General features: G+C 40.9%; 1 protein-coding gene across 3 annotated transcripts in view; it reads right to left on the reverse strand.

The window, feature by feature from the left end:
- The window catches only part of SH3RF3 (SH3 domain containing ring finger 3), a 572673-nt gene that overhangs the window by 66145 nt on the left and 492282 nt on the right, over window positions 1-14246 (reverse strand). For all 3 annotated transcript variants that reach the window (XM_056556016.1, XM_056556015.1, XM_056556017.1), the window contains one exon: window positions 11219-11389. In XM_056556016.1, the coding sequence (XP_056411991.1) occupies window positions 11219-11389 (171 nt within the window). The remainder of the gene's footprint in view (window positions 1-11218; window positions 11390-14246) is intronic.

A 14246-nucleotide genomic window follows, 5' to 3' on the forward strand; every position in this document is an offset into this window, starting at 1 on the left:
GGCAGGACCTCACCAGACAGACTAAGGGAATGCCTGGGCCGCACCAGACAGACCAATGGAATGCCTGGACCTCACCAGACAGACCAATGGAATGCCTGGACCTCATCAGACAGACCAAGGGAATGCCTGGGCCTCACCAGACAGACCAAGGGATTGGCAGGACCTCACCAGACACTCAAAGGGAATGCCAGGGCCTCACCAGAGCAAACAAGGGAATGCCAGGACCTCACCAGACAGTCCAAGGAAATGTCTGGGCCTCACCAGACAGACCAAGGGATTGGCAGGACCTCACCAGACATACCAAAGAAATGCCTAGGCCTCACCAGACAGACCAAGGGAATGGCAGGAGCTCACCAGACACTCAAAGGGAATGCCAGGGCCTCACCAGCGTAAACAAGGGAATGCCAGGACCTCCCTAAACAGACCACGGAAATGTCTGGGCCTCCCATAACGCAGCTTCTAGGATCAAAATTGTATTTTGTAATATGTTAGGATTTGTTAAAAAGACTTGTTAAAAAGCTGAAATATGAACCTAAATCTATATCTGCCCATTCCCTAGTTGTTTAAGAAATATATTAGGAAGGCAATAGTAGCAGACCTACCTATATTTTTGGAAATTCACATAAAAGAGAATGTGAAATTGAGGAGTTTTAGCTTATCAACAAGGGTACAGCCCATATTGAGCTGTGCGGGATACACTAAAAGTATTTCTTCAAGGGTAACTGTTTAAGGAAATTGTCCAACTCCATAAAAGCTTTAAAGGGGTACTCTGCTGCCCCAGTGTTCGGAACATTTTGCTCACAGGACCCCTGCGATCAGACATCTTATCCCCTATCCTTTGGATAGGGGATAAGATGTCTAGGGGTGGAGAACCCCTTTAACTGCAAAGAGGAAGGTATCTAGAGAGGTGGGCTCTAGGAAGGTATCTAGAGAGGTGGGCTCTAGGAAGGTATCTAGCCCCTTAACGATGCAGAACGTAAATGTACGTCCTGGTGCGGTGGTAATTAACGAACCAGGACATACATTTACATCCTGTACATGACTGCGAGCACCGCGTCATGCACAGCAGGTCCCGGCTGCTATCAGCAGCCAAGGACCCGCCGGTAATGGCAGACATGAGCGATCACGTTTATGTCCGCCATTAACCCCTCAGATGCTGTGATCTATACAGATCAGTGCGGTCAGAAAAATGGATGATCGGATCGCCCGCAGTGCCGCCTCGCGGGGATCCGATCATCCATAATGGTTGACAGAGGTCCACTCACCTGCCTACATCCGTCTCCAGGGGTCTTCTGCTCTGCTCTATGCATAGCACTGAACAGTATTAGCAATCAAATGATTGCTATAAATTGTCCCCTATGGGGACATAAAAAGTGTTTAAAAAGAAAAGGAAAAAAAAAAGGAAAAAAATTTGAAAAATATGCTCTCGTATGGTGAACGACTTAATGAAAAATGTCAAAAATTGCTGCTTTTTTGTCACATCATATTCCCAAAAAAATTCTAAAAAATTTACCGTATTTATCGGGGTATACCACGCACCGGCCTATAACACCCATCCTCATTTTACCAAGGATATTTGGGTAAAAAAGTTTTTTACCCAAATATCCTTGGTAAAATGAGGGCGCGTGTGTGTGCATGCGTATAACCCGATACACTGTCTCTGACCCCGCAGAAGCCTCCAAGAAAGGCAGGGGGAGGGAGGCCGTCGCTGCCAGCTTCTCTCCCCCTGGCTATCGGCACCGCTGCCCCTTCTCTCCCCCTGGCTATCTGCGCTGATAGCCAAGGGGAGAGAAGGGGCAGTGGCACCCATTGCCGGTGCCGCTGCCCCGTTGCCTCCCCCATTCCCGGTTTTATAATTACCTGTTGCCGGGGTCGGGTCCGCGCTGCTTATGGCCTCCGGTGTGGCGTCCCCTGCGTCGTTGCTATGCGCTGCGAGACGCAATGACGATTGACGTCTTCAACGTGACGTCACTCGTCATTCCGCCACGCCGTGCAGCGCATAGCAACGACGCAGGGGACGCCACACCGGAGGCCAGAAGCAGCGCGGACCCGACCCCGGCAACAGGTAATTATACAACCGGGGATGGGGGAGGCAACTGGGCAGCGGCGCCGGCAGTCTCTGGACCCCAGGACAGGCAGGGGCAAAGAAGCCAGCAGCGACGGCAGGTCTCTGCACCTGCAAAAGCCGCTGCAGTTCATTGATTTAAAGCGCCCGCTTTAAATCATTGAACTGCAGCGGCTTATCGGCGTATAACACGCAGATAGACTTTAGGCTAAAAATTGTAGCCTAAAAAATGTGTGTTATACACCGATAAATATGGTATTAAAAGTTTTATATATGCAAATGTGGTATCAATAAAAATTACAGATCACGGCACAAAAAATGAGCCCTCATACCGCCGCTTATATGGAAAAATAAAAAAAGTTATAGGTCGTCAAAATAGAGGGATTTTAAATGTACTAATTTGGTTAAAAAGTTTGAGATTTTTTTAAAGCAGTACAATAACAGAAAAGTATGTAATCATGGGTATAATTTTAATCATATTGACCCACAGAATAAAGAAAACATGTCATTTTTACCATAAATTGTACAGTGTGAAAAAGAAACCTTCCAAAATTTGCTACATTTTGGTTTTCTTTTCAATTTCCCCACACAGATAGTATTTTTTTTGGTTGCGCCATACATTTTATGGTAAAATGAGTGATGTCATTACAAAGGACAGCTGGTCGGGCAAAAAACAAGCCCTCATACTAGTCTGTGGATAAAAAAAAATTAAGATTTTTAGAAGGTGAGGAGGAAAAAACAAAAATACAAAAATAAAATTGGCTGCGTCCTTAAGGCCCAAATGGGCTGAGTCCTTAAGGGGCTAGAGTGGTATCTGTAATGTATGTATGTAATGTATATTATTATGTATGTTTGTTTTAAAAGAAAAAAAAAGTAGCTCATGAAGGATGCAGTATAACTGAATGTGCCTCATAAAGAGCTGTCTTTCAGACATTATCTTTGAAATAGCTTAGATGCTTAGCATTCTTGCTTAGATGCTGGCAATTGTTCAGTTCTGATGAAAAACCTTGTCACTTTCTCTTTCATTAACTTTTAGATTGTTCTCATTCTCCCTTGTATTTTCTATAGCAATGCCTAAGCAACATACAGCGTTATTTCCATGACATCACATTCACTATTTGGCAGAGGCGTAACTTGAAGCTCTTGGACCCAAATACAAAATCCACAACAGCACCTCTGCCTAATATCTGTAGTGATATATGATTCCTTAAGGAGTAAAGCAATGTCCCTGAATATTTCAGTTTTTTAGTCTCAATGTCATGCAAACAAAGATTTAGACCCTGTACTAGGGAATCATGGTTATGAGTTTTGCTTGGGGTGTTCATTCAATAAATCATGCAAAAAACATGAATCTCAGGACAGATAATATACAGTTTACACTAGGTATAAACAAGAATGTTTTTATTGAAAGAGGTAGTCCAGGGAGCAGAAAAGGTATTGTCTCCTCTGCTCACTAGTGCTCCACTTTTGCCCTGTGCATGCTTCAGAAGTATATATTCCGAGACAAGAGGGGGCGGGTACCAAATCGCGATCACTGCTTTATGGTGAAACCATGCCCGCACTTGATGTCTAATAGCTGCACAGTGTCGCTGTAACATTGGCAACATTGTGTAGCTATTGGACATTGCATGTGGGCTTGGTTTTGCCCTCATGTAGTAACTGCAAATTGGTACATGCCCCCTTTCGGCTCAGAAGGTATATGTATGCAGGGTAGAAGTGGAGCAGCAAGGAAAAGAAGAGCTAATACCTTTTCTACTCCCAGGACAACTCATTTAATGTTAGGGCTACACGATTTTTGGCACTGCATGGGGTTGCGTGACCAAAAATAGCCATGTTGCATTGCAGTGATCATGCTGTGTCGCACTCATCAGTGAATAGGGTTGTGTTGCAACCCACAAGTGGCTACAACTGTGACCTAACACTTGCAAGAAACCCATCTTAGATGGATTGTTTGCGCTTGACAGGTAATTGAAGCTGTCACTGTTGGGTAACGATGGCACCCCATTTACTGACCTTAGGTGCAATGCTGCACGATCCCCACAGTGAGACAGAGCGATGTTTGGTTGTGCAAGCTCTGTTATGGCAAGCATTGCTGTGTAGCCCTAGCCTTAAAAGCAGCAAGCAGGGATCTTAAAAACTGGTAGGAAATTAAACCTATGGTATGCGAGCTTTCAAAAACTATGGAAAACAATATATTATATGTGCTGCACTCTTCCAGTAGATAGTCATAAACAATATTTTGTTTCTGAAATTAGTAAGAAAGTCAGCAAGAAATTGACTTAAAGTATTGATTGTGCAAAAAGCCATTCCGAACTGCAAATTATTTCCAGTAAGGTCTATGCTATCGTTACCAGAAAGCTCAGATAAATATTATATATGAACTTGTAACAGTCAAGCTGTACTTGAACTGTGCTATTGCAGCAATTTTACATAATAACAGTGTAGGCTCAAGACTGGTCCCTTGGAATTAATTTTGTTTGCCATGTTTATACTATAGCCAGCTGTGAAGAGATGCATATAAATCCCAGAGACAATCGGTTCTTATGACAACACAACGCCACTGCAAACATATTGAGTAGCTGCCAATAGTTCTATAGCATTAACAAATACATAACAAACACGTGGACACGATCCAGTTACAATTACAGGGTATTGTTTGCAAATTATATCAGGGAATATTGTAAAGGTTTATGAAAAAGAATGATAAATTAATAATATATATGAGTGCATTCACACAGCATATCCAAGGGGCCCTTTACCTTTTTAAGCTAGCATACATGTTTTTCTTTATGCTGTAAAGAATAGAGTATGTTATTCTATACAGTGCCTCCAGGTAAAAAAAATAAATAAATCCATGCAGTGTGTTTTTTAAAATGCCCCTGCCATTATTGAAACCTTTTGACAGGTCACAGAGACATGCCAAAATATTTGATCAGTCACGGTCTGATTGATCAGAACCCAACCGTTCTCTAGATATAGTCAGGGGAAGTTCACTGTAGCGTGCTTCACTCCTTGGCCAGCCGTGATCTTTGTCCAGTTGCAGGAGACAACCCCATTTTAAGTCCATGGAGCCCATCTCCTGCAACTACACAGAGAGCATAGCCAGCTAGGGAGCGAAGTGCTCTATCTTGGCTATATCTAAAGATCGATTGGGGTCTGAATACTCCACTAAAATGCATATTCCTATTTTCATAAATGGGATAAGTACAACACATGGTTTTTATGTGCCTTCTGAAGTGGCATATGTGTCAGAATACAAGTGGAAAAGTGTGTGGCTTTTTTTTTTTTTTTTAAATATAACTGCTTTCCCTGTTATATTGTAATAGTTTGTATAAAGAGAAAAAAAATTGTTAATTCTTCCTCCATTCCATGCAGCCCATATAAAATTAAAGAACATTTAAATGTCCTCTGTCCTTACGAAGCACAGTCTAAAAAAGGCAAATATTTTTCACAGTGTAGTGTAGGGAGTTTTGGGTAACTTACAGTACATAAGAGGCTCTGCAAAATATTTTTATTCGAAAAAACAAGACATTTAAAATGATATACCGGTATCTAACATATACAGTGTTGTTCTACCAAACGGTCCCTTGTTTTCTTAATTAAAAACATAAATTAATTGAAAAGCTAAATTATTGCAGAAGAGAATGGGAACAAATATTTAGAATGTTTGGTTTTTAACCATTTGTTACTATTTGAAGCTAGATTAAAATGAATATGAATGTAAGTGTTCTGTAATATACAGTTAAAGGGGTTTTATGGCTGCAGTGCATCTAAATGAAATATTAAGCACATTTGCATATAGATTTGATTTAAAATCTCCAACTGTTTTGTGTATACAGACTGAAGCAAAAAATAAATAAATAGAAAATCTTGCTCTTCATTAAGCTTACCGTATATGCCTGGAGCAGGGTGTCAGTTCTCTGAAAATTTGTAAATATATATTTTTAAAGTTATTTTAGTTATTTAAATACAACTCACTAGATGTGAAAAAATTCTATATTGGTTGTGTGCACAAATAACTGGACCAGAAGTTGTGTTCACACTTCTTGACAGGGAGCTCCAATCATGCCCAATGCCTTCCTATAAAGCAATGTGATCCTACATAGCATGAAATATATAGATATATCTTACATAATTGAGCACACCCACCACACATTTTGTAAATATTTGATCTATTAATGTGAAAACACTGAAGAACCTCTGCTACAATGTAAACTAGTGAGTGCACAGCCTTTATAACAGTGTTTAATGTTGTGTCCCCACTTAAAATAACTCAACACACAGCCATTAATGTCTAAACAAAAAAGTGAGTACACCTCTTAGTAGAAATGTCCAAATTGGCCCAAAGTGTCAATATTTAATAGTCAAACCACAAAGCTTTTATTGATTGGTAGTGTTACAACAAAACAGAGTAAAAAATGTAAACTGTGCCCTTACAGGCAGTAACAACATAAAGTGTGAATATTTTGTATGGGGTGGGTAAATAAATCCCGGCACTCACAAATGATGCTTAAATCACCTTGGGTGTTTATTCACACATAGGAAATATGCGACTCGCAGGACGCGTTTCGGACAGCAGGTGACAAAGGACACCTGCTGGCCGAAATGCGTCCTGCGAGTTGCATAGTTCCTATGTGTGAATAAACACCCAAGGTGATTTAAGCATCATTTGTGAGTGCCAGGATTTATTTACCCACCCTGCTGATTACCTGTCTACGGGCACCACACCATTGCACGAGTGCCGACTCTCTGCTACCTCTATTGAATATTTTGTGTGGCCACCATTATTTTCCAGCACTGCCCTAAGACTCTTGGGCATGAAGTTCCCAAGAGCTTCACAGGTTCTCACTGGTGTCCTCTTTGCCTCCTCCATGACGACATCACAGAGCTGGTGGATGTTAGAGACCTTGTGCTCTCCCACCTTCGATTTGAGGATGTCCCACGGATAGGGTTAAGGTCTGGAGACATGCTTGGCCTGTCCATCACCTTTTACCCTCAGCTTTTTAAAAAAAAGGCAGTGGTAATCTAGAAGGTGGGTTTGTGGTTGAAATGTTGCCCTGTGGCCCAGTCTCCGAAAGCAGGGAATCATGCTCTGCTTCATTATGTCACAGTAAATGTTGCCATTCATAGTTCCCTTAATGAACTGAAGCTCCCGTCCTCAGTGCCAGCAGAACTCATGCAGGCCCAGTTCATGACATTCCCACCACCAAGCTTGACTGTAGGCAACAAACACTTGTTTTTGTAATCCTCACCTGGTTGCCGCTACACACGCTTGACACAATCTGAACCAAATAAGTTTATCTTGGTTTCATTGAACAACAGGTCATGGTTCCAGTAATTGATGTAATTAGGCTGTTTGTCTGCAGAAAACTGTTAGCTGGCTTTCTTGTGCTTCATCTTTAGAAGAGGATTTCTTCTGGGATGACAGCCATGCAGACCAATTTGATGCAGTGTGCGGAGTATGGTTGGAGTAATGACAGGCTGACCCTCCCCAACCCCTTCCACCTCTGCAGTAATGCTGGCAGCACTCATACATCTATTTCCCAAAGACAACCTCTTGATATGACATAGAGCATGTGCACTCAACTTCTTAGGTTGACCATGGAGAGGCCTGTTCTGAATAGAACCTGTCCTGTGAAACTGCTGTATGGTCTTGCCCACCGTGCGGAAGTTCAGTTTCGGGGTCTTAATCTTCTTATAGCCTAGGCCATTTGTATGTAAAGCAAAAATTATTTTATTAAGATCAATAGAGAGTTCTTTGCCCTTAGGAGCCGTGCTGAACTTCCAGTGACCATTGGTAGAGAGCGTGAGAGTGACTTGGGAGGGAAAATGGCTAATTGGGCCCAATTTGGACATTTCCACTTAGGGGTGTACTCGCTTTTGTTGCCAATGTTTTGGACATTTATAGCTGTGTGTTGAGTTATTTTGAGTAGACACAACATTAAACACTGTTATACAGGCTGTGCATTGACTACTTTACATTGTAGCAGAATCAAGAATGTACACATCAGAATGTATACAAAGTAACTATAGAGTATTTTTTTTTTAACCAGACCTATCAGCAGGAACACAGCGGGTGTAAATTAGTACTATGCTGAACATCATCCGGGCATACCTTTTTATCTCTACATCATTCTTCATGAGCAAGATAAAAGCCTTTTTAATATGCAAATGAGGCTTAAAAGATCATGCTCTCTATTATTACCGCCCATTGGCCCTCTTACATCTGCCTATTCTGTTTGATTGACAGGCAGCCAGTAGATAAAGAAGACATGGGTTAGACCTACCTGGTCTTATTTAAGTCAGAGATGCAAGTTCTTTCAATATTTAGCAATGTTTTACTGTATGAAGCTGGGGGGAGGTGTAGGAAGGCACTAAGGATATGGGAATGATGGGAGCTCCTACCCAGGAATTAATGGGAAGTTGGGTCATTTACATAATGTGTATACAACCTCCATAGGGTTTTAGCACTATATAGTGGTTATATTGAACTATTAATAACATTTTTGGGATGTGGGGGATTAAGAATCCTTCAGATTAAATAGCTAAAATAATCCAGATGACAGGTCCTCTTTAACATCACATAATGTAAACAGGTTACAAACAAAATCCTACATAGACTGATCCTGCATTTATCCCTGCTGCCATCTATTTTCTGAACCTATATAGTTACATATAGCTTATAAGGTTGAAAAAAGACAAGAGTCCATTAAGTTCAACCTAAAGCACTATTGTGTTGATCCAGAAGAAGGCAAAATAAAAAAAACATGAGGATTATGCCAATTGCTCCATTAGAGAAAAAATTCCTTCCCGACTCCAAAATGGCGATCAGAATAAATTTCTGGATCAACGTTCTATCCATAACCTGTAATATTATAATTTTCGAGAAAAATATCCAGGCCCCCCTTGAACTTGTTTAGTGAGTCAGACATCACAACATCATGTGGGAGAGGGTTCCATAGTCTCACTGCTCTTACAGTAAATAATCTCTGTCTGAAATGATGGTGAAATCTTATTTCCTCTAGATGTAGGGGATGGCCTCTTGTCATGGTTACCGGCCTAGGTATAAAAAGATCACTAGAAAGATCTCTGTACTCTCCATTCATATATTTGTACATTGTGATCATATCACCCCTAAAACGTCTTTTCCCTAAACTAAATAACCCCAAGCTTGATAACCTGTCTTGTTCCTGTAATCCTCCCATACCATTAATTATCTTTGTCACCCTCCTCTGCACCGTCTACAGTTCTGCCATGTCCTTCTCTTCTTATATACAAGTGCCCAAAACTGAACACAATACTCCATATGTGGTCTGACTAATGATTTATACAGTGGTAAAACTATGTTCCTGTCCTGAGCTTCTATGCCTCTCTAGAAAGTACCAATGACTTTATTAGCCTTGGCAGGCACTGGTCACTAAAGTTGAGTCTACTGTCTACCAGTACTCCAAATCCTTTTCGGTAGAAGTTTTACCTAATGTTTTATTATTTAGAACATAATTGTACATATTGGTTTTTTTATGGCCCAAGTGCATCACCTTACATGTATCCACATTAAACTTAATTTTCCATTTCTGTGCCAAAGCCTCCATCTTCCCCAGATTCCTCTGTAATATTATGTTATCATCCTCTGTGGTGATCTCCTTACCCAGTTAAGTGTCATCTGCATCTCTCTTCAAGGTCATTAATAAATATATTAAAAAGAAGTGGACTTAGTACTGACTGTGGTACCCCACTTTTACCTGTCACCCAACCAGAGTAAGTTCCATTGTTCCCCACCCTCTGCTTCCTATCACTGAGCCAGTTGCTAACCCATTTACATATATCCTGCCCTAGTCCCAGTTTCCTCATATTATGTATTAACCTTTTATGCAGCACAGTATCAAATCCACAGCTTCACCCCGGTCTAATCTATAACTGACCTCCTCATAGAAGCTGATCAGATTAGTCTGACAGGACTGATCCTGCATAAACCCATGTTGTTGCTTGATAACCTATTTAGATTATCAAGAAGCTGTGGACTAATAAAAAGGAGTTTGACCGCAAGATTACACTACACAGGATTTGTTTCTGTCTGTTAATAGAGATACATAAGGTGGCCATACACATTAGATGAATTTCGGATGAACTTGGCAATATTGGCATGGCTGGCTGACCATCTAATATGTATTTTAAGGGAAAAGAAGGATTGGACATGTTGAAGTTTAAAATGCCTGATCCTTTTTTTATCACAAGAGATAAGTCACTGGCAGAATAACCACTGGCTTATTCATCTTTCCCCATTAAAGGGGTACTCCGGTGGAAAAAAAAAAATCATATCAACTGGTTCAAGAAAGTTAAACAGATTTTTAAATCACTTCTATAAAAAATGTAATCCTTCCAGTACTTATCAGCTGCTGTATGCTCCAGAAGAAGTTGCATAGTTCTTTTCTGGCTGACCATAGTGATCTCTGCTGATACCTCTGTCCCTATCAGGAACTTTCCAGAATACAAGCAAATCCCCATAGAAAACCTGTCCTGCTCTGGACAGTTCCTGATCCGGACAGATGTGTCAGCAGAATGCACTGTGGTCAGACTAAAAAAGAACAATGCAACTTTAATCTACAACAGCTGATAAGTACTGGAAGGATTACGATTTTTAAATAGAATTAATTAACAGATCTGTTTAACTTTTTGCCACCAGTTGATCTGAAAAAATGTGTTTTCCACCGGAGTACCCCTTTAGGAATGCCTGTGTTTCAAGAAGTTGGTAGGAACCGATATATATTAAAGGTTTCTTTCACACTGACGCTGCACCCGTCAAGAATGGCCGTCAAACCCTTTTTTTTTTTGTTCAAGTTTGACGGCCGTCATTTTGATGGAGCGCAACGGGCAACAACGGGTCCCGATGGGACCCATTATAGTCAATGGGGTCCGTCGGGTGCCGCTGTTTTTCAGTGGGAATAGCGGGAGGAAAAAACGTAACATGATGTATTTTTCCTCCCGCTATTCTTCCCAGCAGCCGTCACACTACCATGTGACAACGGTAGTGTGAAAGGGGCCAAAACTGTATGGCCCCATATAGGACTGGCACACACTCATTTCTTATATTGCGACATGCATTGTCAGGTACTTTAGTTATTAATGGGACTAGTGTGAAGCTACTGTATTCACCTTGAAACTGGAGTAACATAATTGCCAGGAAAAACTCCTGATGCCCCATTGCGGAGGGACGTGCCTTTAAACCAACCATCCTGGCATTTTTCGGTAACTCTGTACATCTCTCCTTTCCGCAGCTCCAGTTCATCATTTTTTTGTGGCTTGTAGGCATACAGGGCTAAATACCTGCAGAAAGAAAATACCACTGTAATCCAATGTCAGGGGTCAAACTACAGTATAAGAGTTAAGCTGCACATTTGCATTCTCATTAATATTGTTCATTCAGAAAGACCCATTCACTTTTTTCACATTTTGCTATAATGAGAATGTGAAAACAGAATTTTTAGAATTTTTGCAAATTAAGAAGAAAAAAATAGCAATGTGCATGTACATAAGTATTCAGATCCTTACTCAGTACTTAGTTGAAGCCCCTCCGATCACTAATTACAAGCTGGGAAAGTTTTCTGTAGCGTTCTGCTGGCTCCAGGCTGTCAATCAAATCTGACCTTTTCACTATAGAATATCGAAAAGGTCAGATCTACCAGCCGGCCGGAGACTGCTGCTTATAACTAGCGATTGCAGAAGGTTTCAGGAGTGAGACCTGATGCAATCAAAGTTTTGATTAGGAAACATGTAAAATGTTTTGTTTTTCATGATAGTAATTATGGGTACTGAATTCAAAATTGGGCCCTTAAAGGGGTACTCCACCCCTAGACATCTTATCCCCTATCGAAAGGATAGGGGATAAGATGTCAGATCGCCGGGGGTTCTGCTGCTTGGGACCTCCGGGATCGCCGCTGCGGCACCCCGCTATCATTACTGCACAGAGCAAGTTCGCCCTGTGCTTAATGACGGGCGATGCAGGGGACAGAGCAGCATGACATACTGGCTCCGCCCCCTCATGATGTCATGGCCCGCCCCCTCAATACAAGTCTATGGGAGGGGGCATGGTGGTTGTCACGCCCCCTGCCATTGACTTGCATTAAGGGGGCTGGCTGTGATGTCACGAGGGGCGGAGCCATGATGTCACGCTGTTTCGTCCCCTGTATTGCCCGTCATTACACACAGAGCGAACTCGCTCGGTGCAGTAATGATAGCGGGGTGCCGCAGTGGCGATCCTGGGGGTCCCCAGCAGCGAGACCCCGGCGATCTGACATCTTATCCCCTATCCTTTGGATAGGGTATAAGATGTCTAGGGGCGGAGTACCCCTTTAACATAACAAAATGTGAAAAAACTGAAAGGGTCTAAAAACTTTCTGAAGGCATTGTACATTTTTACATATTCCTACTAAATTGATTCTGAGAGAAGATAAACATTTCCAATAATGCTCCCATTAATCTAATGGTAGATGCCAGTTACCAGCGGGCACCGGTAAGCACCTTTTCCATCAAGTTTCTGTTGTTTTTGGCTGGCAGATTAATGTAAGCCTGATAGACTATTCTACCAAGTAAAATAACACACCTATTATAATTTTCATTTTAATCTGTTGAAAAAAATTGTCAAATGTTAGGTTTATATGAAATAAACTCCATAGGAGTTACCAGTCGAAAGTGAACAAAAAGTGTCCTGCAAAAGTATCCTGCTGTACTACTATTCAGATTTATGCTGCAGTCAAGTATAGTGAACATACAATAGGATATCAAAAGCTGCGCAGAGGGGTGTGGACATTTTGCCTCTTTTTACTCTCCCACTGCCAACACAAATATCTCCATAGTGTGTATAAGCTCTGATGCCTCTTAAAGCGACAGGCTTATGTTAGCTGATGTTTGCCCAGTTTATTGACAATCACCTTTCATTTAAAGGGAATGTATTGCCTATGGTTTTTTATTCTTAAAATCAGATGCTGCTTAAAGTATTTTTCTAAGCTGCCTAAATGACATGCAGCTCTCTGCTCTCTCGAACACTTTTAGCCAAAGTTACTAATAACTCGTATAACCTTGGAGTTCAAGAGTGGCTTACATAACAAATACATAATGATGTTCAGTCCTCTAGGCTAAGTGGGATCGAAAATTAGTCCTAAATGGTTAAAACATGATTTATAGTTAAAAAAGTGATTTATTTAAATCAAAATCCACAATACAATATAAAAAAAAAAATACTGTGTGTACTATAATATAAATATACTGTAAAGCATAAAAGCAACACTAACTGGGGTGTAGGGTTAACCATTTATAAGAAGTAGATTGCCGTGGGCCCCTTACAGACAATTCAACTATGACCAAAATGTCCCCAGTTGTCATTTGTACACCCTTTGTTAGCAATACATATATAATAAAAGTACCACACTCATATAGTCTGTAATAAGAATGACCCCTTTTATGGATGATCACAATAAGCCACTTAAGCCTATGGCGCTCAATTTGTGCCGCTAGTTTTTAACTAGGATCAGCAGCTAGAATACAGAGAAATGAACATGCATATAAATGCTTAGGTATTGTAACCAAAAATATCAATAGTAGTAACAATGGTGATAATAGCGTTGTGTTGTCAGTACAATATTGACCATCCCCAGGTTCATCCCCAGCTGATATAATAAAGCAGGGCAAATGAATGCAGCCTTATTAGAACCATATAATAAAACAGAATAGTTGTATACAGTCTTTGTAGCAGTATATATTGATAAAAGGTGTATTGGCAGCTACTCTCGGGATTGTCTGGCACTCTGAAAATATGATACTACACTTTACTGGGTGTATATATTATAGATACAATGAGGGGGATAGTCAAAGCTCGTTGTGGTAAAAAAAAAAAAATTCCCGATATTTATTCAAAACTGTATACATTGGTTCTCTGCAAGGTTTGCACTATTCACATCAAAACTGCTAAAGTGGGCATGTCAACGTAATTTAAGAATTTAGGGACTTGGGACAGAGTAATGCTGTGCGGTTCTGAGCTCTGGCACGTCTGTAAGCATAGTTAATACACCGGTTACTGTACCCTCTTTCTTTGAACCGTTTCTTAAGATCTTGTGCTTGTATTTCAAAGCGAGAGTCATCTCAGCACAGTCTCCTGGAAATGTCCATTTAAGTGGTTATCCAGCAT

This window comes from Hyla sarda, chromosome 2, assembly GCF_029499605.1.
Source record: "Hyla sarda isolate aHylSar1 chromosome 2, aHylSar1.hap1, whole genome shotgun sequence".
In the NCBI taxonomy this organism is placed as follows: domain Eukaryota; kingdom Metazoa; phylum Chordata; class Amphibia; order Anura; family Hylidae; genus Hyla; species Hyla sarda.